This window comes from Macrobrachium nipponense, chromosome 35, assembly GCF_015104395.2.
Source record: "Macrobrachium nipponense isolate FS-2020 chromosome 35, ASM1510439v2, whole genome shotgun sequence".
Classification (NCBI taxonomy): Eukaryota; Metazoa; Arthropoda; class Malacostraca; order Decapoda; family Palaemonidae; genus Macrobrachium; species Macrobrachium nipponense.
Window position 1 is genome coordinate 26,961,643 of NC_061096.1, and position 23,470 is coordinate 26,985,112.

General features: G+C 46.8%; 1 protein-coding gene across 5 annotated transcripts in view; it reads right to left on the reverse strand.

Moving 5' to 3' along the window:
* Positions 1-23,470, reverse strand: part of LOC135208515 (ribonuclease P protein subunit p20-like) — a 29,456-nt gene that overhangs the window by 5,406 nt on the left and 580 nt on the right. For 3 of the 5 annotated variants that reach the window (XR_010313183.1, XM_064240790.1, XM_064240791.1), the window contains exons 2-3: positions 13,263-13,373; positions 10,799-10,995 (exon numbers count right to left, since the gene is read on the reverse strand). Coding sequence is in view for 4 of the 5 variants with exons in the window: in XM_064240790.1 (XP_064096860.1) it covers positions 10,799-10,978 (180 nt within the window). In the remaining variant the exon portion in view is untranslated. The remainder of the gene's footprint in view (positions 1-10,798; positions 10,996-13,262; positions 13,374-23,470) is intronic. The other 2 variants (XM_064240792.1, XM_064240793.1) reach the window with 1 other exon arrangement.

A 23,470-nucleotide genomic window follows, 5' to 3' on the forward strand; every position in this document is an offset into this window, starting at 1 on the left:
GTCTTTCGCATTAACGGGTCTCTGTACCTCGCTGACAGTTCCCGAGGCGTAGATGTTAGGGGCGGTTTGTCGTCGAAGGGGATTACATATCCCTTCTTCAGGACCGACACTGACCAAGGGTCGGCTCCCCTTAGTTCCCATACTCCTGCAAGTTTCAGGAGTCTGGCGCCCACTGGTGCTTGGAGGAGCAACAAGTCACTTAGATCTCTTGAATGGTCTAAATGAAGACCTTCCTCTCTTTTCAGAGCTCTTCTTTCTGGCAGGTGGACGAGCCGTTGCACCTCCACGAAAGGGCTGCTGAGTAGGACGAGGTTCCTTCTTAACCGTCGTCGCTACCGGTCGTCCTTTCTTGGACGTTTGAGTCAGTAGGTCTTGTGTCGCCTTCTCAGTTAGTGAGCGAGATATATCCTTGACTAACTGAGAAGGAAACAGATGATCTGATAGCGGGCGAACAGTAAGGCAGTCCTCTGGCTCGGAGAAACCCCTTTCGATAAAAGGGAACCATACACTGATCTCTTTTTCAGGAGACCAGCACCGAAAAGAGAAGCCACTTCACCTGAACCGTCCTGTACTGCCTTGTCCATGCAGGACAGCACGCTATGGAGAATTTCTGGGTTCTTCAGAAACTCCGGATCCTTAGATTTGTTGGCCAGAACTCCGAGCGACCAATCCAGAAAATTGAACACCTCTAAAGTGACAAAAAGTCCCTTTAGAAAGTGGTTCAACTCTGAAGTGCTCCATCGTCGCTCTGACCGATCCTAAGGAGTGACGTTCTAGAGGCCTCCACTAAACTGGCAAAGTCGGCATCTGCAGAGGCGGGTAAAGAAAGACCCATAGTCTCTCCTGTCCCATACCAAATACCTCTCTCCCGTGCAATCTGGAAGGAGGCATGCAGAATACCGTCTTTCCTAACTCCTTCTTCTTGTCCATCCAAGAATCTAAAGAATGGAGTGCCTTCTTCATTGATATCGCAGGCTTCATTTTCAAGAAGGCCGACGATTTAGCCGTAGCTGAGCTCGAAAAGAGCGAACGAGGAGAAGGAGGAGCTGCAGGACTAAGAGAATCTCCAAACTCTTTGTAGTAGTAAAGAGGCCAAGACTTTGTAACTAGAAAGTCCCTCATTAGCAGGAGGATCGTCGTCAGACAACTCGTCTAACTCTCGATCCGACGAAGGAGAACGTTCCCGTTTTGAGGAAGAGTCCTTCCAAGACCTCCTATGTTCTGAAGGAGAGGAGCTCCCATTTGGCGAAGAGTCATAACCTCCAGGACCGAGTCCCCGACTCTTGACTCCTGGCTCTTGACTCTTGCATCCTGACTCCTGCCTCCTGCTCCTTGACTCCTTGCCGTCCTGTACTCCGGACTCCGGACTCCTGGCTCCTGGCTCCTGCCTCCGACTCCTGCCTCTTGCCTCCTGGCTCTTGCTCCTGGCTCTTGCCTCCTGGCTCTTGCCTCCTGGCTCTTTGCCTCCTCGCTCTTGCCTCCTGGCTCTTGCCTCCTGGCTCTAGCCTCCTGGCTCTTGCCTCTTGCCTTGTGGATGCCTCCACACTCTTGGCTCTTGGCTCCTGCCTCCTGGTTGACTCCTCACTCCTGGCTCTTGGCTCCTGCCTCCTGGTGACTCCTCACTCCTGGCCGGTGCCAGACGTCTGATTGTCTCATCCAGGTTCGTACAGGAAACCTCACCTCGGGTAGGAGTATCGATCCTGGAGGTAGATACCTCCATACGTCTGGAGGATCTTTAATAGGAAGGGAAGTGTCTTTCCTTTCTAGGAGGCTCCTTTGACAGGACTCCTACAAATGACGAAATCTGCTCCTGCATCGCCATCATGAACTTCTTTGTAGCCTCCTCTTTATCCTCTTCGGGAGGAGGGGAAGGAGGAGGGGAGGAGTCCATAGCCTCCACCTCCTGCCTCCTTCTCACTCTGGTTGGAAGAATGGCTCTTCTCGCCTTCTTAACTCCCGATGGAGACTCCTCAGGGAAGTTTTCAGGGCTCGAGTCAATAGTCGGCGCCCTCCAACTCCTCTTGAGAGGCCGAGATCGATCGGAATCTCTCCAATCACGTCTCGGTGATGAAGATCCCGACGACGAGAAACACTTACGTAGGACGCTTTACAATAGCTGTCCTTGGCAGTCTGGGGTGTCACAGAAACCGCCGAAGGGACACCTGATCGGTGGGGATTCTCCACAACCTCCTTTCGGCTTTCGACATTCCTTCTCCTCCTGGGCATGTGAGCTTGGAAGAGGTCTAGACCTAGGAGCGTTGCTGAGCCGACCAGATGCCCCCTCCACTACACTGGGGACACTTATATCACTGTCTAAATGACAAATCACTAGCCTTACCTTGTATGGCAGCCATTTGTTTTCCATTATTTTGAAGGCTGCTTTTAGATCTGCAAGTTCTTTCGCTGATCTACAGGTTCTGCAATAGGAGAAGGGGCTGCAATGGAAGGAGAAGTAGCAATACTTACCCTTGGGGGAAGATCCCAAGCTTGGAATTAGTTCAGATCTAGAACTACTTAAACTTCTATGAGAAGCCTTCCTCGCTCTCTCTCTTTCTAACTTTTTTAAATAATTAGTTAGATTCTTCCATTCGTTCTCACTCAAGTTCTCACATTCTTTACAAGTATTAGTAAAAGAACATTCATACTCCCTGCACCTCTTGCATACCGTGTGAGGGTCTACCGAAGCTTTCGGCAACCTCACCTTACAGCCTACATTCACACAACGTCTCACAACCATACCAGAGTCAGACATATTTAAAGAAAAATCCAAAATCAAGTCCACAAAACAGTCCACAAAAGCGTATGCCAATCCAACAATCCAGATACGTCACCAAAAGTCGGTCAAGAAGATCAATTGCCGGTGAAAAAAGAAAACCAATCGAGAGGAACCAACAACAATGTTGATGGTCCGGCGACAGAAAGAATTCTGATTAGAAAACGGGGATGGTTCCTAGTCCTGCCACCCAGGGCAGGGCGGTAGATCACCTGACCTACCTGTAGCGTGTGCCGCGAAATTTGAAATTCTGTCGGAGACGACGGAGTCTATAGCTAAGTATCAGCTAAGTATATATCTGGCAGGGAAGTTGAATGTATAAAATTTTATTTTACTGTAAAATTAAACTTGACAAATGAAATAATAAATAATTATCTCAAGTAAGTATTCTTTCATATCGGGACCCTCTTACCAGGTATGTAAAATGCCATTTACAACTATCATCAGGTAATGCAAATATGTAATGTAAATAAAACAAACACAAAGTCAAATGCAAAAGGAAAAACAAATGCTCAATTTTATTTCTCAAGGAAAGTTTGAACAGCCAAGTCAGGCAAAGAGTTTGGAGATGTTTAAAATCGACAGCAGCCAGAGGCAGTGGAGTACAGGTGTGCTTCCCCCACCTGGCATAGTTATGTTAACTATACAGTCTGAATGGCTTTTTCCAGCTTGTGCTTGAAGCAATACCCTATGTAAAGAATGAAGGTTTGCATGTTTAGGATCAAATCAAGTATCCATGACAGTGAACAACCATCAGCACATACAAATAATTAACACAAAGTTTTGAGTTCCATGACCAGTGTAGCAGCAGAGGCACATATAGCATATTTGATGGCAGCTGAAGAAAGAATGACTGGGTTACAGACAGATGAGTATGCAGGCAACCTGCAACTTACTACTCAGCCAACATTACTTACCTTGTCACAAACCTTCAACCAATAGTCACCAAATGTCATCCATAGTAAAGACTTGAGGTTTGTATCCACATAGGAACAATAGTGCTGTAGTGTTGGGTTACCGCAAGTTTACCGCAAGTGAGTGGGCAGTAGCTCACCACTATCCTAGTTACCACAAATTAACTACCCTGTTACCAAACTTCAATAACTACCTTGCAGTTAATACTAAGAATACTGAATTATAAAAGGCTCTGCTTTGTATTCACATGAAAACAAAATCCTATACTGAGATGAAAGGTTGTATACCTAGTAAAATGATATTGTCATGTTACAATAAAGTTTTATACATACTTACCTGACAGATATATACTTAGCTATAGACTCCGTTGTCTCCGACAGAATTTCACATTTCGCGGCACACGCTACCGGTAGGTCAGGTGATCTACGCCCTCCTGCCCTGGTGGCAGGACTAGGAACCATTCCCGTTTTCTAATCAGAATTCTTCTCTTCCACCTGTCTCCTGCGGGGAGGCTGGGTGGGCCATTAATCGTATATATCTGTCAGGTAAGTATGTATAAAACTTTATTGTAACATGACAATATCATTTTTATACATTCAACTTCCCTGCCAGATATATACTTAGCTGATTAGCACCCATTGGTGGTGGGTAAGAGACAGCTAACTACTGAAATAGACAGGTAAACAACATATGTTGTAGGTATTAATAAACCTTGGTTCCTACCTTATTAGGCTGAAGACTTCGAGGCTACTGCCTTGGAGTCTGCTTAGCCTCAAGAGCCTCAGCGAGATATTGATCTATGGCTAAGAGTTCTTGTGGGTCTGCCAATGGGGTCTTATCCACTTACTCGGCAGAGCCTAAAGGCCTTTGTCATTGGGTGCTATTCCACTAACATGACAATACACCTTGTTCAAGGAGCACAACACCGATCCCGATCACCTGATCCTAACATCCATGTTAGTTCTAAGATTGCAAGGAGTTATCCCCGAAACTCCTTTACAAACAACCAAAAACTCGAACATTAATCACTTTCATTACAAAATATACAAAAAAAATTTTGTACTCCCCTACTAGCCATACATACCCTTGATCCCTACCAGCAATGACACTATGCTCCCGTGCGACATCAGTGAGCTTGCTAATAGAAAACCAAGCACATATCTGACAAGAGGGTTTATGTACGATAAAAACACAATATTTAAGGATCAGTCTTTGCTCCAAGACCCAGCACTGTATCTGCTGATACAAAGGACCAGCTAGGAAGCAATCCTTCCTCATAGGTCACTCTCACATCCTTCAGATAATGAGATGCAAACACTGAATTGCACCTCCAATATGTAGTCTCAATGATATTTTTTAGAGACATATTCTTTTGGAACGCCAAGGACGTTGCTACTGCTCTCACCTCATGGGTCTTGACCTTTAGAAGACCGAAGGCTTCCTCTGAGCAGTTCTTGTGAGCGTCCGTAATTACGCTTCTCACAAAGGAAAGCCAAGGCGTTCTTGGACATGAGTCTTTTTGGGTTCTTCACCGCACACCAAAGACCTTGTTGACAAGCTCCCATCTGTCTCTTCCTCTCTAAATAATATTTAAGAGCTCTCACTGGACAGAGAGACCTCTCTATCTCTCTGCCTACGAGGTTAGATAGACCTTTTACCTCAAAAACTTCTGGGCCACGGTTTTGACGGGTTTTCGTTCTTTGGTGCCAGAAACATTGTCTGGAAAGAACAGATGGCAGCATCTCCTTTGAACCCCACTGTGGAATCTAGAGCGTGCAATTCGCTCGTCCCTCTTGGCTGTAGCGAGAGACACCAGGAATAAGCATTTCCTAGTGACGTCGCGGAAGGAAGCCAGATGTAAAGGCTCGAATTTATCCGATGAAAGGAAATTTCAGTACCACGTCTAGATTCCAACTAGGTGTTCTAGGAGTAGCTGCCTTTGAAGTTTCAAAGGATCTAATTAGATCGTGTAGATCTTTGTTGCTTGCAATATCTAACCCTCGATTCCTAAATACTGAAGACAGCATGCTTCTGTATCCTTTTATTGTTGAGACAGAAAGGTGTGATTCCTCTCTCAGAAAGAGGAGGAAATCGGCAATATTCACTATAGAGGTACTGGAGGAGGACAGCTTCTGACTCTTACACCACCTCCTAAAGACTTCCCACTTGATTGGTATACTCTTCTCGTCGAAGCTCTGCGGGCTCTAGCGATAGAGCCCGCAGCCTTGCGAGAAAAGCCCTCGCTCTGACAAGTCTTTCGATAGTCGAAAGGCAGTCAGAGCGAGACCTGGGAGGTTGTGATGAAACCTCTCGAAGTGGGGTTGTCTGAGTAGATCTGGTCTGTTTGGAAGAGATCTGGGGAAGTCACTATCCACTCCAGTACCTCTGTGAACCATTCCTGGGCTGGCCAAAATGGGGCTTCTATTAGCGTCAACTTCGTGTTCTTCGAAGCTACGAACTTCCTGAGCACTTCCCCCACGGGATCTTGAACGGGGGAAAGGCGTATGCGTCCACACCCGACCAATCAGGCGAAACGCGTCTATTGCGAAGGCTCTCGGATCTTCCACTAGAGAGCAAAAGATCTCTATTCTCTTGGAGAGGAACGTCGCAAACAGGTCTATGTGAGGTCTCCCCCACAGGGACCAAAAGACTTCGACACACTTCTTCGTGTAGAGTCCATTCTGTGGGAAGGACCTGATTCCTCCTGCTCCGAGTCTGTCCGCTCTCACATTCGTTGATGCCTTGAACAAATCTTGTGAGGAGAGTTATGCCTCTTTCTTCTGTCCAGGTTGAACAGGGTGTCTTGTTAACTGAAAGAGGGAGAAAGAGTGCGTGCCTCCTTGCTTGCGTATGTAAGCAGAGCCGTGGTGTTGTCCGAGTTTATCTGTATTACCTCGCCTCTGACTATCTCTTCGAAGAACTTTAAGGCTAGGTGTATGGCCACTAGTTCCTTGCAATTGATGTGCCAGGACACCTGTTCCTTTGTCCAGGTGCCTGACACCTCCCTTGCTCCTAACGTCGCTCCCCATCCCGACTCCGAAGCGTCGGCATATAACACTTGGTCTGGGTTCTGCAGGGCAAGCGATACGCCTTCGTTCTTTTGAAGAGGGAGGATCCACCACTCAAATGATCCTTTACCTCTTGTGGAAGCGGGAAGATGTCCGAGAGTTGTCCCGTCTTCCAACTCCACACCCCTTTCAGGAAAACTGAAGAGGGCGAAGGTGAAGCCTCCCAGAGAGAAGAACTTTTCTAGTGAGGACCAGGGTCCCTAAGAGGCTCAGATAATCCCTCGCTGAACTGTTCTTTTTCTCTAAGAAGCTCGAGATTTTCGACAAACCTCGAGTGATTCTTTCTCGCGAAGGAAATACTCTAAAACCCCGAGAATCCATCTGAATCCCCAGATAGACCAAGCTCTGGCTGGGGATCAGCTGCGACTTCTCGAGGTTCACGAGTAATCCCAGCGATTCTATCATGTTCCTTTGTTACTGATAAGTCCTCCAAGCACTGAATCTCCGACTTGGCCCTGATCAGCCAGTCGTCCAAGTAGAGGGAGATGTTTATTCCCTCTAGGTGAAGCCATCTTGCCACATTCGCCATCAGGTTGGTGAATACTTGCGGAGCTGTAGACAGACCGAAGCACAGAGCCCTGAATTGAAAGATCTTGTCTCCTATTACAAAACGAAGATATTTCTTTGACAAATGGTGAATGGGAACGTGGAAATATGCGTCTTGCAAGTCCAGAGAGATCATCCAATCTCCTGGACGAAGAGCCGACATTACTGAGGCGGACGTTTCCATGCGAAACTTCTTTTTCTGAACAAAGCGATTCAGAGCGCTTACGTCCAGAACTGGTCTCCACCCCCCCGATGCCTTTGGTACTAGAAAAAGGCGATTGTAAAATCCCGGGAGTGTGGATCCTGCACAAGTTCGATGGCCTCTTTTTCCCACATTTGTTCCACCATTTGAAGGAGAGTCTTTCTCATTACCGGGTCTCTGTACCTCGCTGACAGTTCCGAGGCGTAGATGTTAGGGGAGGGCTGTTCTCGAAGGGGATTACATATCCCTTCTTTAGGACCGACACTGACCAAGGGTCGGCTCCCCTTTTTGCCCATACTCCTGCAAAGTTCAGGAGTCTGGCGCCCACTGGTGCTTGAAGGAGCAACAAGTCATTTGGATTTCTTGAAGGGCCTAAAGGAAGACCTTCCTCTCTTATCAGAGCTCTTCTTTCTGGCAGGGGGATGAGCCGCTGTACCTCCACGAAAGGGCTGCTGAGGAGGACGAGAGTCCTTCTTAATCGCCGACACTACAGGGCGTCCTTTCTTGGACGTTTGTGTTAGTAGGTCTTGTGTCGCCTTCTCAGTTAGCGAGCGAGATATATCCTTCACTAACTGAGAAGGAAACAGATGATCCGATAGAGGGCGCGAACAATAAAGCAGTCCTCTGGCTCGGAGAAACCCCTTTCGATAATAGGGATCCATATACTGATCTCTTTTTCAGGAGACCAGCACCAAAAGAAAAAGGGAAGCCACTTCACCCGAACCGTCCTGTACTGCCTTGTCCATGCAAGACAGGACGCTATGGAGAATCTCTGGGTTTTTAAGAACTCCGGATCTTTAGATTTGTTGGCCAGAACTCCGAGTGACCAATCCAGAAAGTTGAACACCTCTAAAGTGACAAAAAGTCCCTTTAGAAAGTGGTTCAACTCTGAAGTGTTTCCACGTCGCTCTGACCGATCCTAAGGAGTGACGTCTAGAGGCCTCCACTAAATTGGAAAAGTCCGCATCTGCAGAGGCAGGTAGAGAAAGACCCATAGTCTCTCCTGTCCATACCAAATACCTCTCTTTCATGTAGTTTGGAAGGAGGCATGCAGAATACCGTCTTTCCTAACTCCTTCTTCTTGTCCATCCAAGAATCTAAAGAATGGAGTGCCTTCTTCATCGAAATAGCAGGCTTCATTTTCAAAAAGCCGAAGATTTTGCCGTAGCCGAGCTCGAAAAAGAGAGAACGAGGAGAAGGAGGAGGCCCGAACCGCCGGATAAGAGAATCTCCAAATTCTTGAAGCAATAATGAGGCTAAGACTTTATAACTCGATAGTCCCTCATTAGCAGGAGGTTCGTCATCAGACAACTCGTCTAACCCTCGATCAGACGAAGGAGAAAGTTCACGTTTGGAGGGAGAGTCCTTCCAAGACCTCCTACGCTCTGAAGGAGAGGAGCTCCTATTTGGAGAAGAGTCATAAATTCCAGGAACGAGTCTCCGACTCCTGCCTCCTGGCTCCCTTGGGCTCTTGACTTCCTTGACTCCTTGACTCTGCCTCCTACCTCTGCCTCCTGAATCCGGCCCTCTTGACTCTTGCTCCTGATCTGCCTCTGCTCCTGTTCCTGCCTCCTGACTCCTGACTCCCTTTGAATGGCTGCCTTTGCTCCTGGGCTTTTTATTTTTTTTTTCTTGCCTCCTGGCTCCTGCCTCCTGCCTGGATGCCTCCACACTCCTGGCTCTTGGCTCCCTGCCTCCTGGTTTGACTCCTCACTCCTGGCTCTTGGCTCCTGCCTCCTGGGTGGGGACTCCCTCACTCCTGGCCGGTGCCAGACGTCTGATAGGTTCATCCAGGTTCGTTACCGGAAACCTCACCTCGAGTAGGAGTATCGATCCTGGCGGCAGATACCTCCATACGTCTGGAGGATCTTTTGATCGGAAGGGAAGAGTCTTTCCTTCTAGGAGGCTCCTTTGACAGAACTCCTACAAAAGACGAAATCTGCTCTTGCATCGCCATCATGAATCTCTTCGTAACCTCCTCTTTATCCTCTTCGGGAGGAGGGGAAGGAGGCGGGGAGGAGTCCATAGCCTCCACCTCCTGCCTCCTTCTCACTCTGGTTGAAAGAATGGCTCTTCTTGCCTTCTTCACTCCCGATGGAGACTCCTCAGGGAAGTTTTCTGGGCTCGAATCAATAGTCGGAGCCTTCCAACTCCTCTTGAGTGGCCAAGATCGATCTGAATCTCTCCAATCACGTCTCGGAGATGAAGATCCCGACGACGAAAAACACTCACGCAGGACGCTTTTACAATAGCGATCCTTGGCAGTCTGGGGTGTCACAGAAACCGCCGAAGGGACACCTGATCGGTGGGGATTCTCCACAACCTCCTTTCGGTTTTCGACATTCCTTCTCCTCTGGGCATGTGAGCTTGGAAGAGGTCTAGACCTAGGAGCGTTGCTGAGCCGACCAGATGCCCCCTCCACTACACTGGGGACACTCATATCACTGTCCACTGAATAATCACTAGCCCTTACCTTGTATGGCAGCCATTTTGTTTTCCATCAACTTGAAGGCTGCTTTTAGATCCGCAAGTTCTTTTGCTGAATCTACAGGTTCTGCAATAGGAGAAGGGGCTGCAATGGAAGGAGAAGTAGCAATACTTACCCTTGGGGAAGATCCCAAGCTAGGAATTAGTTCAGATCTAGAACTACTTAAACTTCTATAAGAAGCCTTCCTCACTCTTTCTCTCTCTAACTTTTTTAAATAATTAGTTAGATTCTTCCATTCGTTCTCACTCAAGTTCTCACATTCCTTACAAGTATTAGTAAAAGAACATTCATACTCCCTGCAACCCTTGCATACCGTGTGAGGGTCTACCGAAGCTTTCGGCAACCTCACCTTACAGCCTACATTCACACAACGTCTCACAACCATTCCAGAGTCAGACATTATTAAAGAAAATTCCAAAATCAAGTCCACAAAACAGTCCACAAAAGCGTATGCCAATCCAACAATCCAGATACGTCACCAAAAGTCGGTCAAGAAGATCAATTGCCGGTGAAAAAAGAAAAACCAATCGAGAGGAACCAACAACAATGTTGATGGCCCGGGCGACAGAAGAATTCTGATTAGAAAACGGGAATGGTTCCTAGTCCTGCCACCCAGGGCAGGGCGGTAGATCACCTGACCTACCGGTAGCGTGTGCCGCGAAATTTGAAATTCTGTCGGAGACAACGGAGTCTATATATCTGGCAGGGAAGTTGAATGTATAAAACTGTACCTTGTGAAACATTTTATAAAACTAAAATTAATACTGACTGAGCCAACTTTTGTATGAAGTAATTGTTTGCTGTACCTTAAAATCAGTATTCCCACTGACATATATGTGATTAGGATGTCGAGGCAGGTACCTTGGAAGAAGTCGAGATAATGCTTGCTCTTCTGGCCCAATGGGAATATTAATGCCCTTACCATGGTTAATACCACTTGCAGGAGCTGAAATACAGGTGAGTGAGTCACTCACTTCTGCAGCCATCTTAAGCCGGATGTTCCCTGAAATAAAGAAAAACGTTAAAAGTAAATTGCATTTCTCTAAGGAGTCAAACCAAAGCCTCCCACATTGGAGTAAATATTCCACTGCACAACTTAGAACAATCATTGAAGAATGGTATAAAGGTGACTAATTGTTGGTCGACAGGTGAGTAGGGGAGTCCTTGAGTAGACTTCCATTGACAAAGGAAGGAGACCTGGTTACTTCTCCAAGATCAAGCTCATGAATGTAACCAACATTCTCTCGAATCACTCTAAACATATTCCCCAGAGCATAAGTTGGATCCTCTCAAGAAAGAAAGATTCCTCTGGTGGTACCGATTCCTGAACCAAAGGCCAAGGTTGGACTGCAAACAGAATGAGGACACTCCAAAATAGTGATAAACCTTCCACCAGACTTTCATATGACTGGCCAAAACCTAACGTTCAAGGACAATATTGTGCACCCATACCTAGAGCCTAGTACCTTCAAGGAACACCCTTAGTCTGCATGATTACACACACACACACACACACACACACACACACACATAAACACACATGAAGTTCATGAAGATACTCAGCAGTATTATACAATGTCGAACAGTTGCTTGTGAACTCTGTCTGCAGAGGCATAATCTGGGGTTATGCCCACCACAAACAAGATGGTAGAGATGATTGTTATAGGCACATTGGCTGATGAGCAACCATGAGACGAATCCATAGCAGTCTTTGTGCTTGGAAGGAATGGGGAAACAATGATTCATGACCACACTTAATAGAAGCTGGTGTCAAACCAACTTACAACCAACATTCAAAGAATGTTGATATATGTTTTGACAAGGAGAAGGCAGACGATACATGTTTGCATTTCTTTACCTTACTCCATTTATAGTCTTACTCTCCTTAGCAACAGAAAAAGACATGGCTGAGGCCAGTAGCAGCAGAGGGGTACAGCCTGTGCTTGATACCATGAGGCTATCTCTACAGGTATGATGACCACTACAGGAGGCTCAACACAGCTAAGATCCTTAGAGGAAAGAGAAGCAGGAGCAGCACGAGCAGTAGCAAAAAACTGATTGCTTGGAATACTGATGGATGACTAAATCTTCTACAAGCGAGTACAATACTCCAGTGAAGCCACTGCTGAAGCAAGGGAAGGCAGTGGTAAATCACAAGCATGTGCCACAGTCTCACCTGCATGTAACTTGATCATGTAACTGGATCAGTACTGTCGGAAAGCATATGCTGGACATTTATTTACCAGCATGTATGTACCCACTTCAGAAAAGTCTAGAGGAGAACAAGCAAAAAAGGAGAGGGGAGGGGAGCAATCTGGGAGGAAGGAGTCTAAAAGATTTGACCGTATCAAAGGCAGAGGGCCCACACCCACCTTCCTTTTCTTTCACTGCATGCTGAACCTCTTCCACTATGAAGGAAACTAGCAAGAACACTCCCTGCACAACATTACGGCTGCAGGACCTAACCCTACAGGATAGCAATACTGGTTTTATTAATACAGAGAACATAAAATAGCCACATTCTTACTCACATCCTTTATACCATCATTGCTCACACCTTTTATTTTCCTCCAATGAGGGAACAACCAAGCACCATACTTATACAAAGAAAACTGCTTCCATTCTAAGTCAGACAGAATGAACACACAAATACACACACAAGTCCCCAACACACTTGAGAGGTGCTGGTTCATGATATGTCAGTGGAGGATTACCTCCCACTCACCCACCTACCAGCAATTAACCACTGTGTTACTAAGCTTCAATAGCCATTTTCCAGTTCACACTGAAGAATACTCATACATAAATAGTTGATATTTTGGTAGAAGCACACACTAATCGGCTAAAATCACATAAGTTACAACATGCAGGGAAATGTTACAAATGAAAAAATTACAATAAAATACCTTCATTTGTGAATCACCTTCCAGGGTGATTTGCAACCTTTCCCCTCTAAGTCACTGACAAAACTTCTTTATATTCACTCCCAAGAGAGACCTCTATATCAGATGTCATCCTATCTCAATATGGTATTTTTAATTTTGAGTTTATTCAACAGAAAATATGTAAAAGTTTTACTTTGAAGCATTATTGTAACTTGGGACTTTAACATATCCTTTTCATCAGTTTTAATGTGTGCTTTGAACATTTATCATGTTTGTTTTGTTAAAAAATAACCTAACCAACCACACCTAACCTGGCCTAACCTAAGGTACGAGGTCATCATGCAAGGGCGTGATATTAGTTTAGAAAAATATTCCCCAAACTTACCCCAACCTGAAAGTTTCCCGTTGGACGAGTGGACTTTGTGCTCAGCTACCAATCTGGTGTTCCGAAGTTCGATTCTCGGCTCAGCCAATGCGAAACCAGAGGAATTTATTTCTGGTGATAGAAATTCATTGCTCAAAGTGATGTAACGTGGTTCGGATCCCACAATAAGCTGTAGGTCCCGTTGTTAGGTAACCAACTGGTTCCTAGCCACGTAAAAATATCTAATCTTTTGGGCCAGCCCTAGGAGAGCTGTTAATCTGCTCAGTGGTCTGGTAAAAATGATATTGTTAAGATACAATAAAGTTTGTTCATACTTACCTGGCAGATATATATATAGCTGTATTCTCTGAAGTCCGACAGAATTTCTAAAACTTACGACACACGTAGTGGGAGTTAGGGTGGTTAGTACCCATTCCCGCCGCTGGGAGGCGGGTATCAGGAACTATTCCCATTTTCTATCAGATTTCTATCTCCACTGTCTCCTGAGGGGAGGTGGGTGGGTACTAAAATTATATATATCTGCCAGGTAAGTATGAACAAACTTTATTGTATCTTAACAATATCATTTTGTTCATGAAACTTACCTGTCAGATATATATATAGCTGAATCCCACCTTTGGCGGTGGGAGAGACAGAAAAAAGGATTTTAGAAAACATATAAATGTATATGATTGACATCTTGGTTCCTTACCTGTTAGCATAGCTGACTTCGTGATTACTGTCACCCAAGCCTGCTTCTGCTTCACTAGAGTTACCAACAAGGTAGTGACCTATGTAGTTGGTGCGCTCTAGATGATCTGTCAACGGGGACGGGACCACAATGTGACTAGACCATGACCATACTTCCGAGGGCAACGAGGCAAAAACCACCACCTAAGTTAGCCTAACAACAAACTCCCATATACCAAAGGCTAAAGGAAGGGACGACTGTACTCGGCAGCCGACCCTACAACCATAAACATACAAATATTAAAAACTCACCTACCCTTTCTATGGGAAAGGATGAGTGCTACCTCCTGCCCCAAAATAGTGTCTGCGGCGACGTATGGTCCGAGAGAGTAACAGCTTTCATAGGTCGTTTCTCACCTCCCGTAGGTAGTGCGAGGCGAACACTGAGTTACTCCAACCAAAAAGTAGCACTTAAAATGTCTTTAAGAAGCCATGTTTTTCTGAAAGGCTATTGAGGTCGAAATAGCCCTTACTTCGTGCGCGTTAACTTTAAGTATCTTCAAGTCACTGTCTTTGCAAGAAGCGTGCGCCTCTTTAATGGTGTTTCTTAAAAAGAATGCCAGTGCATTCTTGGACATGGGCATGTTTGGTCTCTTGACCGAACACCATAAGTTCTCTGCAGAACCTCGGCAATCCTTCGTTCTACGAATATACTCTCTAAGAGCCCTAACAGGACACAGGACTCTTTCTGGCTCTTGACCAATGATCTCTGCCATACCCTTGATCTCGAATGTTCTAGGCCACGGATTGGAAGGGTTTTCGTTTTGGCCAGAAAAAAACGACATATTCAAAGAGCAGACTGCATTATGCCCTTTGAAACCGACGTGTTTGCTGATAGCCTGTATTTCGCTAACTCTCTTCGCCGTCGCCAGAGCAGTTAGGAATACAGTTTTCTTCGTCAAATCTCGTAGAGACGAAGATGAAAGAGGTTCAAAACGATTTGACATCAAAAATTTTAGGACCACATCCAGGTTCCACGAAGGTAGCTTCGGTAGTGGTACCTTGGTCGTCTCGAAAGATCTCAATAGATCATGGAGATCCTTATTGTTAGAGAGGTCAAGACCTCTATGGCGAAAGACTACAGATAGAACGCTTCTGTAGCCTTTAATAGTTGACACTGCCAACTTTAGATCTTGTTTCAGATAAAGCAAGAAGTCGGCGATCTGGCTCACAGAGGTAGTGGTAGAGGAAACTCCTTTTCTCTTACACCAACTTCTAAAGGCTGCCACTTCGATTGGTAAACCGCGATTGATGATGGTCTCCTCGCGGTGGCGATAGCTTTAGCCACTGATTTCGAAAAACCTCTCTCTGGCCAACTTTTTGGATAGTCTGAACGCAGGGGTCAGACTCAGAGCGGAGAGGTTTTGTGGTACCTCTCGAAGTGGGGCTGTTTGAGTAGATCTCTCCTTAACGGAAGAGATCTCGGATAATCCACTAGGTAGAACATCACCTCTGTGAACAGATCGCTGCGGGCCAAAAGGGGGCGATTAAGGTCAACCTCGTCCCCTCCGATGCTGCAAATTTTCTCATCACCTCCCCAGGATCTTGAAGGGGGGAAAGCGTAGAGATCCAGGCCCGTCCAATCCCATAGAAGGGCGTCTCTGCTACTGCTCCCGGATCGAGAACCGGGGAGCAATACAGAGGAAGTCTCACCGTCCTTGATGTTGCGAAGATGTCCACTAAGGGGCATCCCCAAAGACCCCACAGTTCCTGGCATACTTCTTGATTGAGAGTCCACTCTGTCGGCAATAACTGTCCTTGTCGACTGAGGAGATCTGCCCGACGTTCTCGACTCCGGCAATGAATCTTGTCAATATTGTGACTTCTCTCTCCTTCGCCCAAACGCAGGATCTCTTTTGCTAGAGAAAACAGGGAGCGAGAGTGTGTTCCTCCTTGTTTCTTCAAGTATGCCAGGGCTGTGGTGTTGTCCGAGTTGATCTGAACCACACGACGGGAGCCTTTGTTCTGGAAGAACTGGAGCGCTAATTGAACCGCTGCCAGCTCTTTGAAGTTGATATGCCAGGTTACCTGTTCCCCTCTCCAGGTACCTGACACTTCCTCCCCCCTAGAGTTGCTCCCACCCCGTGGATGACGCGTCGGAGAACAACACTAGGTCGGGGTTCTGAAGCTTGAGGGATACGCCCTCTGACAGCTTCCACGGATCGAGCCACCATCTTAGATGGTTCTTCACCTCCTTCTTCCGAGATGTTTAAACTTCATGTCGAAGTTTGTCCTTTTCTGTCCAGCAGTCCGACAGAAAGAACTGAAGAGGTCGGAGGTGTAGCCTCCCCAGGGAAACAAACTTCTCCAGCGAGGAAATGGTCCCCAGCAGACTCATCCATTCCCTCACCGAGCATGAATCTTTCCCTAGAAAGGCTGACACTTTTTCTATGCCTTGTTGCTGACGTTCCTGGGACGGAAAAGCCCGAAAAGCCACTGAATCCATCTGAATCCCCAGATACACGATGGACTGTGTTGGGGTCAGATGTGACTTCTCGAAGTTCACCAGAAGTCCCAGGGACGCAGCTAAAGACAGAGTCGTCTTCAAATCCTTCAGGCACCGGGTCTGCGAGGAGGCTCGTATGAGCCAGTCGTCTAGATAGAGCGAGATTCTGATGTTGAAAGATGGAGCCACCTCGCCACGTTCTTCATTAAGATGGTGAAGATAAAAGGGGCCGTACTCAGTCCGAAACAAAGAGCCCTGAATGAAAGACCTTCCCTTTCAATACGAACCGAAGGTACTTCATCAATTGGGGATGTATCGGGACGTGAAAGTAGGCGTCCTGTAGGTCGAGTGATACCATCCAATCTCCAGGTCTTAAGGCCCCCAGAACTGACTGAGGTGTCTCCATCTTGAACCTCTGCTTCTCTATAAAGAGGTTTAGACGACTTACATCCAAGACCGGGCCGCCACCCTCCCGATTGTTTCGGTACAAGAAACAATCTGTTGTAAATCCTGGCGTTGCCAGGTCTAAAACCTGTTCCACTGCTCTTTTGTTTCTCGAGCATCTGCCTCGAGCAGGTCGAAAAGAATCTTTCGCTTTGTTAGCGGATACGATGGGGACAAGTCCCTGGAGTGGAAGTCAACGGGGGCGGCTTTATGAAAGGGATCTTGTAACCCTTCTCTATGACGTCGAGAGACCAGGTGTCTGCCTCTCTTACTCTCCAGGCTTCTGCAAACAACTGCAGCCTGGCTCCTACCGGTGACTGAAGGCACGATCTCTCACTTCTTACCCCTAGACTTGGAAGGGGCTCTACCTCTAGGAAGGCTTCTTCCTCGAGGAGACGATCTAGCGGAAGTCCCTCCACGAAAGGGCTTCTGCTTTCTAAACTGTTGCGTTCCAGACGATGTCGAAGGGCCAGCCGGACGTCTCGAAGACTGAGCCAACAGGTCTTGTGTGGCTTTCTCCTGCAGACTCACTGCCAGATCCTTCACCATAGCGTGGGGAAGAGATGACTCGAGAAGGGAGCATACAAAAGTTCTGTCCTCTGAGCGGGAGAGACAGACTTAGCCGCGAAGTTGATTGCAATAAAGCGACCTTTTCTTAAGAACCCCTGCTGAAAAATGAGAGGCTAACTCCTCTGAGCCATCCCTGACGGCCTTGTCCATGCATGACAATACACTGGACAGCTCCCCCAAGCTGATCGAGTCTGGCTTACGAGATTGGTTGTCTAAGGCTCCAAGACACCAGTCTAAAAAGTTTGAAAACAACTTCTAAGGACCTGGAAAAAGTCCCTTCAAAAGATGGTCCAGTTCGGAAGTCGTCCAAGAAACCTTAGCCGATGCTAAAAGGGCCCTCCTTGAGGCATCCACCACGCTGGCGAAATCACCTTGAGCCGACGTAGGAACCTTCAATCCTAATTCCTCGCTGTCTCATACCACATCCCTGCCTTACCGCTAAGTCTAGACGGAGGCAGGGCGAAAGTAGTTCTTCCTTTTGCTTTCCTAGACTCCATCCAGGCGTTTACCTTCCGGAAAGCTCTTTTCGTAGATAACGACGTCTTCATCTTCACGAAACCTGGAGACTTACTTGTCTTCGACGACGAAAACTGAGAAGGAGGAGAAGGAGGAGCAGCTGGCTGAAAGTATCGCCAAACGAATCACGAAGTAGTCGTGCCAAAACTTGATAATCTGACGAGGCAGACGTAGCAGGTTGATCATCATCAACATCCTCCGAAGAACCGCTAAGTTCTCCTTCTTCCCTACCCAGTGCAAGTCCGAAGGAAGAGGCAGAAGTCCTTTAGCTCCAAGTCTCCTATCTGAACGATGAAAAGAAGACGAGGGTAACGGATCCTTAACAGTAACAGGATCAGGAGAACCTATAAGAGGCGAACGTGCCAAAGGCTCGGGAACCACATCCGAGAGACAGCGAACTTCCACATTCGCGTCCACAGAGGTCTTACTAGAACGTCTACGAGCGTCCATCTGAGCGTCCAATGTAGCGTTCTCTCGAGCGTCCAAACAATCAGCGTCCAACCGAGCGTCCAGCGAAGCGTTCCAAAAAAAAACGGAGCGTCCATCAAAGAGACTCTTCTACCGTCCCGCGAAGCGTCCTTCCGAACGTCCAGCAAAGAAACTTGATCCACTGCCCGACTAACATAACGTTGAGCGTCAACACTGACATGTCGAAGAGGTGCAGAGCGCAAATCGTCGTCAGCAGAAGCGTCGAAGTCGGAACGCCGAGCGTCCTCTCTACGGGAAGGGAGAGGAGCATGCAGAGAACTCTCTCTAACTTGGCGTCTAACGTCACCTCTAGATGAACCCTGGGGAGCAAAACGACGTCTAGAGGGCGAAAGATATAGAAGACGGGGACGAAAAAGGAGCCATTGGAGAAGACTGCTTAGATCTCTTGATAGGCAGTCTATCGTCTTTCCTTCGACGCGGGACCGTCTCCTTCTGTTTCAGTAAAGCGTCCAGTTGCCGCTGCATCGCAATGATGATCTCCGTCTGAGATGTCTCCTTACGCGGAGACGAGCTGCGCTTGCGAGAAGGAGAGGGGCGAGGGGACGCCTTCTTCCTTCTCCCAAGAAACAGCCTTGGCTCTAGAGCGACTGGGGCGCTCGAGGGCGTCATCGTCGGATGATGTCCTATACTTCTCTGGGGCGGAAAGGCTACGCTTTCCGGAGAAGAATGCCACTCAGACATAGCATGACGTGAAGCGTCCAGCTCTTGAAGAGTCCTCTTCAGAGGTCGCGAATCCGATCGAGATTCCAACCCCTTGCGCGGGGAGGACGCGTCGGAAGACGAGAAACAATCCTTAAGGATACGTGCTCGAGCACGCTCCTTAGCAGCCTGGGAAGCGTCCACAGGAACTGCTGAAGGGACGCCAGATCGGTGGGGGTTCCCCGTAACCCTCCTTCGGCCTTCGACATGCCCTCCCTCCCTCCCTGAGTCCTGGGAGTCCGGCAGAGGTCCCAGCCTAGAGGCGCTATAGGGCCGATCTGACGCCCCCTCCACTTCACTAGGGGCACTATCACTGCACTTATTTTGCCTGTTTTCAAGGGCCAGCACTTTAGATTCAAGCGTCTTCAATGAATCTAGAATAAGCGAAAGGGCATTACCCTCCGCAGACACCACTTGAGGGCCCGAAGGCAACACTACAGGGTTAGGAGACACAAATTCTAAAGGAGGGTTAGAAGGGGATACATTAATACCCTGTCTGCTACCCGACTTACTCCTGGAGGAAGACCTCCTAATCCTATCACGTTCTAACTTCTTAACGTAGGATTCATACGTCTTCCATTGCAAATCATCTAAGCTTTCACACTCATTACAGCGCAAATCAAATCTACACTCTTGCCCCCTACACCCTTTACACAATGTGTGAGGATCAACCAAGGCTTTTGGAAGCCTAACCTTGCATTCCACTTTCGAGCACACCCTGGCGCTAGCAGAACTACATCCAGACATTTTTAAGGGAAAAATCTAAGCCAAAATCAATAAACAGTCCAAATCACGTATGCCAAGCTATCGATCCAATCAAAAAACCAAAAAGTCAAGAGGATACTCAAGCAATATGAAAAGTTTTCCAAAATCCTGAGGCGGAGGTGTGTAAACAGGTGTTTACGACACCGGCGACAGAAGAAATCTGATAGAAAATGGGAATAGTTCCTGATACCCGCCTCCCAGCGGCGGGAATGGGTACTAACCACCCTAACTCCCACTACGTGTGTCGTAAGTTTTAGAAATTCTGTCGGACTTCAGAGAATACAGCTATATATATATCTGACAGGTAAGTTTCATGAACAAAACAATCCTTAAGGATACGTGCTCGAGCACGCTCCTTAGCAGCCTGGGAAGCGTCCACAGGAACTGCTGAAGGGACGCCAGATCGGTGGGGGTTCCCCGTAACCCTCCTTCGGCCTTCGACATGCCCTCTCCCTGAGTCCTGGGAGTCCGGCAGAGGTCCCAGCCTAGAGGCGCTATAGGGCCGATCTGACGCCCCCTCCACTTCACTAGGGGCACTATCACTGCACTTATTTTGCCTGTTTTCAAGGGCCAGCACTTTAGATTCAAGCGTCTTCAATGAATCTAGAATAAGCGAAAGGGCATTACCCTCCGCAGACACCACTTGAGGGCCCGAAGGCAACACTACAGGGTTAGGAGACACAAATTCTAAAGGAGGGTTAGAAGGGGATACATTAATACCCTGTCTGCTACCCGACTTACTCCTGGAGGAAGACCTCCTAATCCTATCACGTTCTAACTTCTTAACGTAGGATTCATACGTCTTCCATTGCAAATCATCTAAGCTTTCACACTCATTACAGCGCAAATCAAATCTACACTCTTGCCCCCTACACCCTTTACACAATGTGTGAGGATCAACCAAGGCTTTTGGAAGCCTAACCTTGCATTCCACTTCGAGCCACACCCTGGCGCTAGCAGAACTACATCCAGACATTTTTAAGGGAAAAATCTAAGCCAAAATCAATAAACAGTCCAAATCACGTATGCCAAGCTATCGATCCAATCAAAAAACCAAAAAGTCAAGAGGATACTCAAGCAATATGAAAAGTTTTCCAAAATCCTGAGGCGGAGGTGTGTAAACAGGTGTTTACGACACCGGCGACAGAAGAAATCTGATAGAAAATGGGAATAGTTCCTGATACCCGCCTCCCAGCGGCGGGAATGGGTACTAACCACCCTAACTCCCACTACGTGTGTCGTAAGTTTTAGAAATTCTGTCGGACTTCAGAGAATACAGCTATATATATATCTGACAGGTAAGTTTCATGAACAAAACAATCCTTAAGGATACGTGCTCGAGCACGCTCCTTAGCAGCCTGGGAAGCGTCCACAGGAACTGCTGAAGGGACGCCAGATCGGTGGGGGTTCCCATAACCCTCCTTCGGCCTTCGACATGCCCTCTCCTGAGTCCTGGGAGTCCGGCAGAGGGGTCCCAGCCTAGAGGCGCTATAGGGCCGATCTGACGCCCCCTCCACTTCACTAGGGGCACTATCACTGCACTTATTTTGCCTGTTTTCAAGGGCCAGCACTTTAGATTCAAGCGTCTTCAATGAATCTAGAATAAGCGAAAGGGCATTACCCTCCGCAGACACCACTTGAGGGCCCGAAGGCAACACTACAGGGTTAGGAGACACAAATTCTAAAGGAGGGTTAGAAGGGGATACATTAATACCCTGTCTGCTACCCGACTTACTCCTGGAGGAAGACCTCCTAATCCTATCACGTTCTAACTTCTTAACGTAGGATTCATACGTCTTCCATTGCAAATCATCTAAGCTTTCACACTCATTACAGCGCAAATCAAATCTACACTCTTGCCCCCTACACCCTTTACACAATGTGTGAGGATCAACCAAGGCTTTTGGAAGCCTAACCTTGCATTCCACTTTCGAGCACACCCTGGCGCTAGCAGAACTACATCCAGACATTTTTAAGGGAAAAATCTAAGCCAAAATCAATAAACAGTCCAAATCACGTATGCCAAGCTATCGATCCAATCAAAAAACCAAAAAGTCAAGAGGATACTCAAGCAATATGAAAAGTTTTCCAAAATCCTGAGGCGGAGGTGTGTAAACAGGTGTTTACGACACCGGCGACAGAAGAAATCTGATAGAAAATGGGAATAGTTCCTGATACCCGCCTCCCAGCGGCGGGAATGGGTACTAACCACCCTAACTCCCACTACGTGTGTCGTAAGTTTTAGAAATTCTGTCGGACTTCAGAGAATACAGCTATATATATATCTGACAGGTAAGTTTCATGAACAAACTAAGATATACTTAACTTAACTTCAACCTGAATAAGAGCTATTAATGGGAATAGGTTAGCCTACTGTCCTTGTATCTCTCTCGTCTTATGTTTTTGCCCGTCTAAGAACCTGGCTGTCACTTTGGGAACCCCAAAAGGTAATTCTAGGCAATTACTCCGCACGGACCGCAAGGAACGGTCCAGCGAACCCAACACTAAGGTTTGGGGTGTCAAATGTATTTTGCAGTGTTTAGTACTAGCCCCTAGGGGTTAATTAGAGTTGACCCCCCAAAAATAATGGTAAATTCTTAATAAGTGACCCAAATACTATAGGAAACTGTAATTCCCAAAGAAATACCCAATACGGAGATATTACCTAGATCTAGCTATCCCGGAGAATTGTATGATAGGCCGTAAGGATGGGGGGGGGTGGCCACTTTCTTGTAAAAGGACTCATTTCCTACCAAAACAACAGCAAAAAATGAAAAAGCTGGAATCACACGTTAAAACACGATTATTGGGCTATCTAAGCTATACTTCTTCGATAAAACTGAAGCCTATGGAAGGATGGGGGGAAGGGGGGAGGTGGTCCACTTTCTCATAAAAGTACTCATTTGCTACCGAAACAAAGGCAAAAAAAAAAAAAGCTGGAATCACACATTAAAACATATAATTATTATTCTATCTATACATCTTTGATAAAACTGAAGACTACTACCGCAACCCCCTCAAGTTCAGTAACTATACTCGGTGTTTTTCCATCTGTCCATCCGCCTATGGTGTTCTTGCATGGTAACACTGCGTCCCGGCCTTTAAATAGTTACGCTATGTGTAAGTTTTAGGTAAATAAAAGGATATCTGGGTGTACATTTGCAACTGAAAAGTGTTTTAATAATTTACTGTATGCGAATTACACAGTTAATATTCGAAATAGGATATTATTATACCTAATTGTTGAATGTAAGCTGAATAGGTATTACTAGGTATCTAAAGCCCGGGATGCAGTGTTACCATGCGCAAACACAGATGGAAAAAAACAGAGTAAAACAGAGTATAGGTAGCCTATAGGACCTTAGTAGGTACTTAGTTTAGGTTAGGCCTCGTTACCTACTCTATTACTAGGGTAAAAAACTGCATGGTACAGGGGTGTACCATGTACGATCAATGTGTACAACCCCAAGAAAAGTACATTATAACGCGTCCTGACACCGGAGTAGAGGTCTTTAGCTCCGTTTCTCACCATCAACAAGTCGCGTCTGAT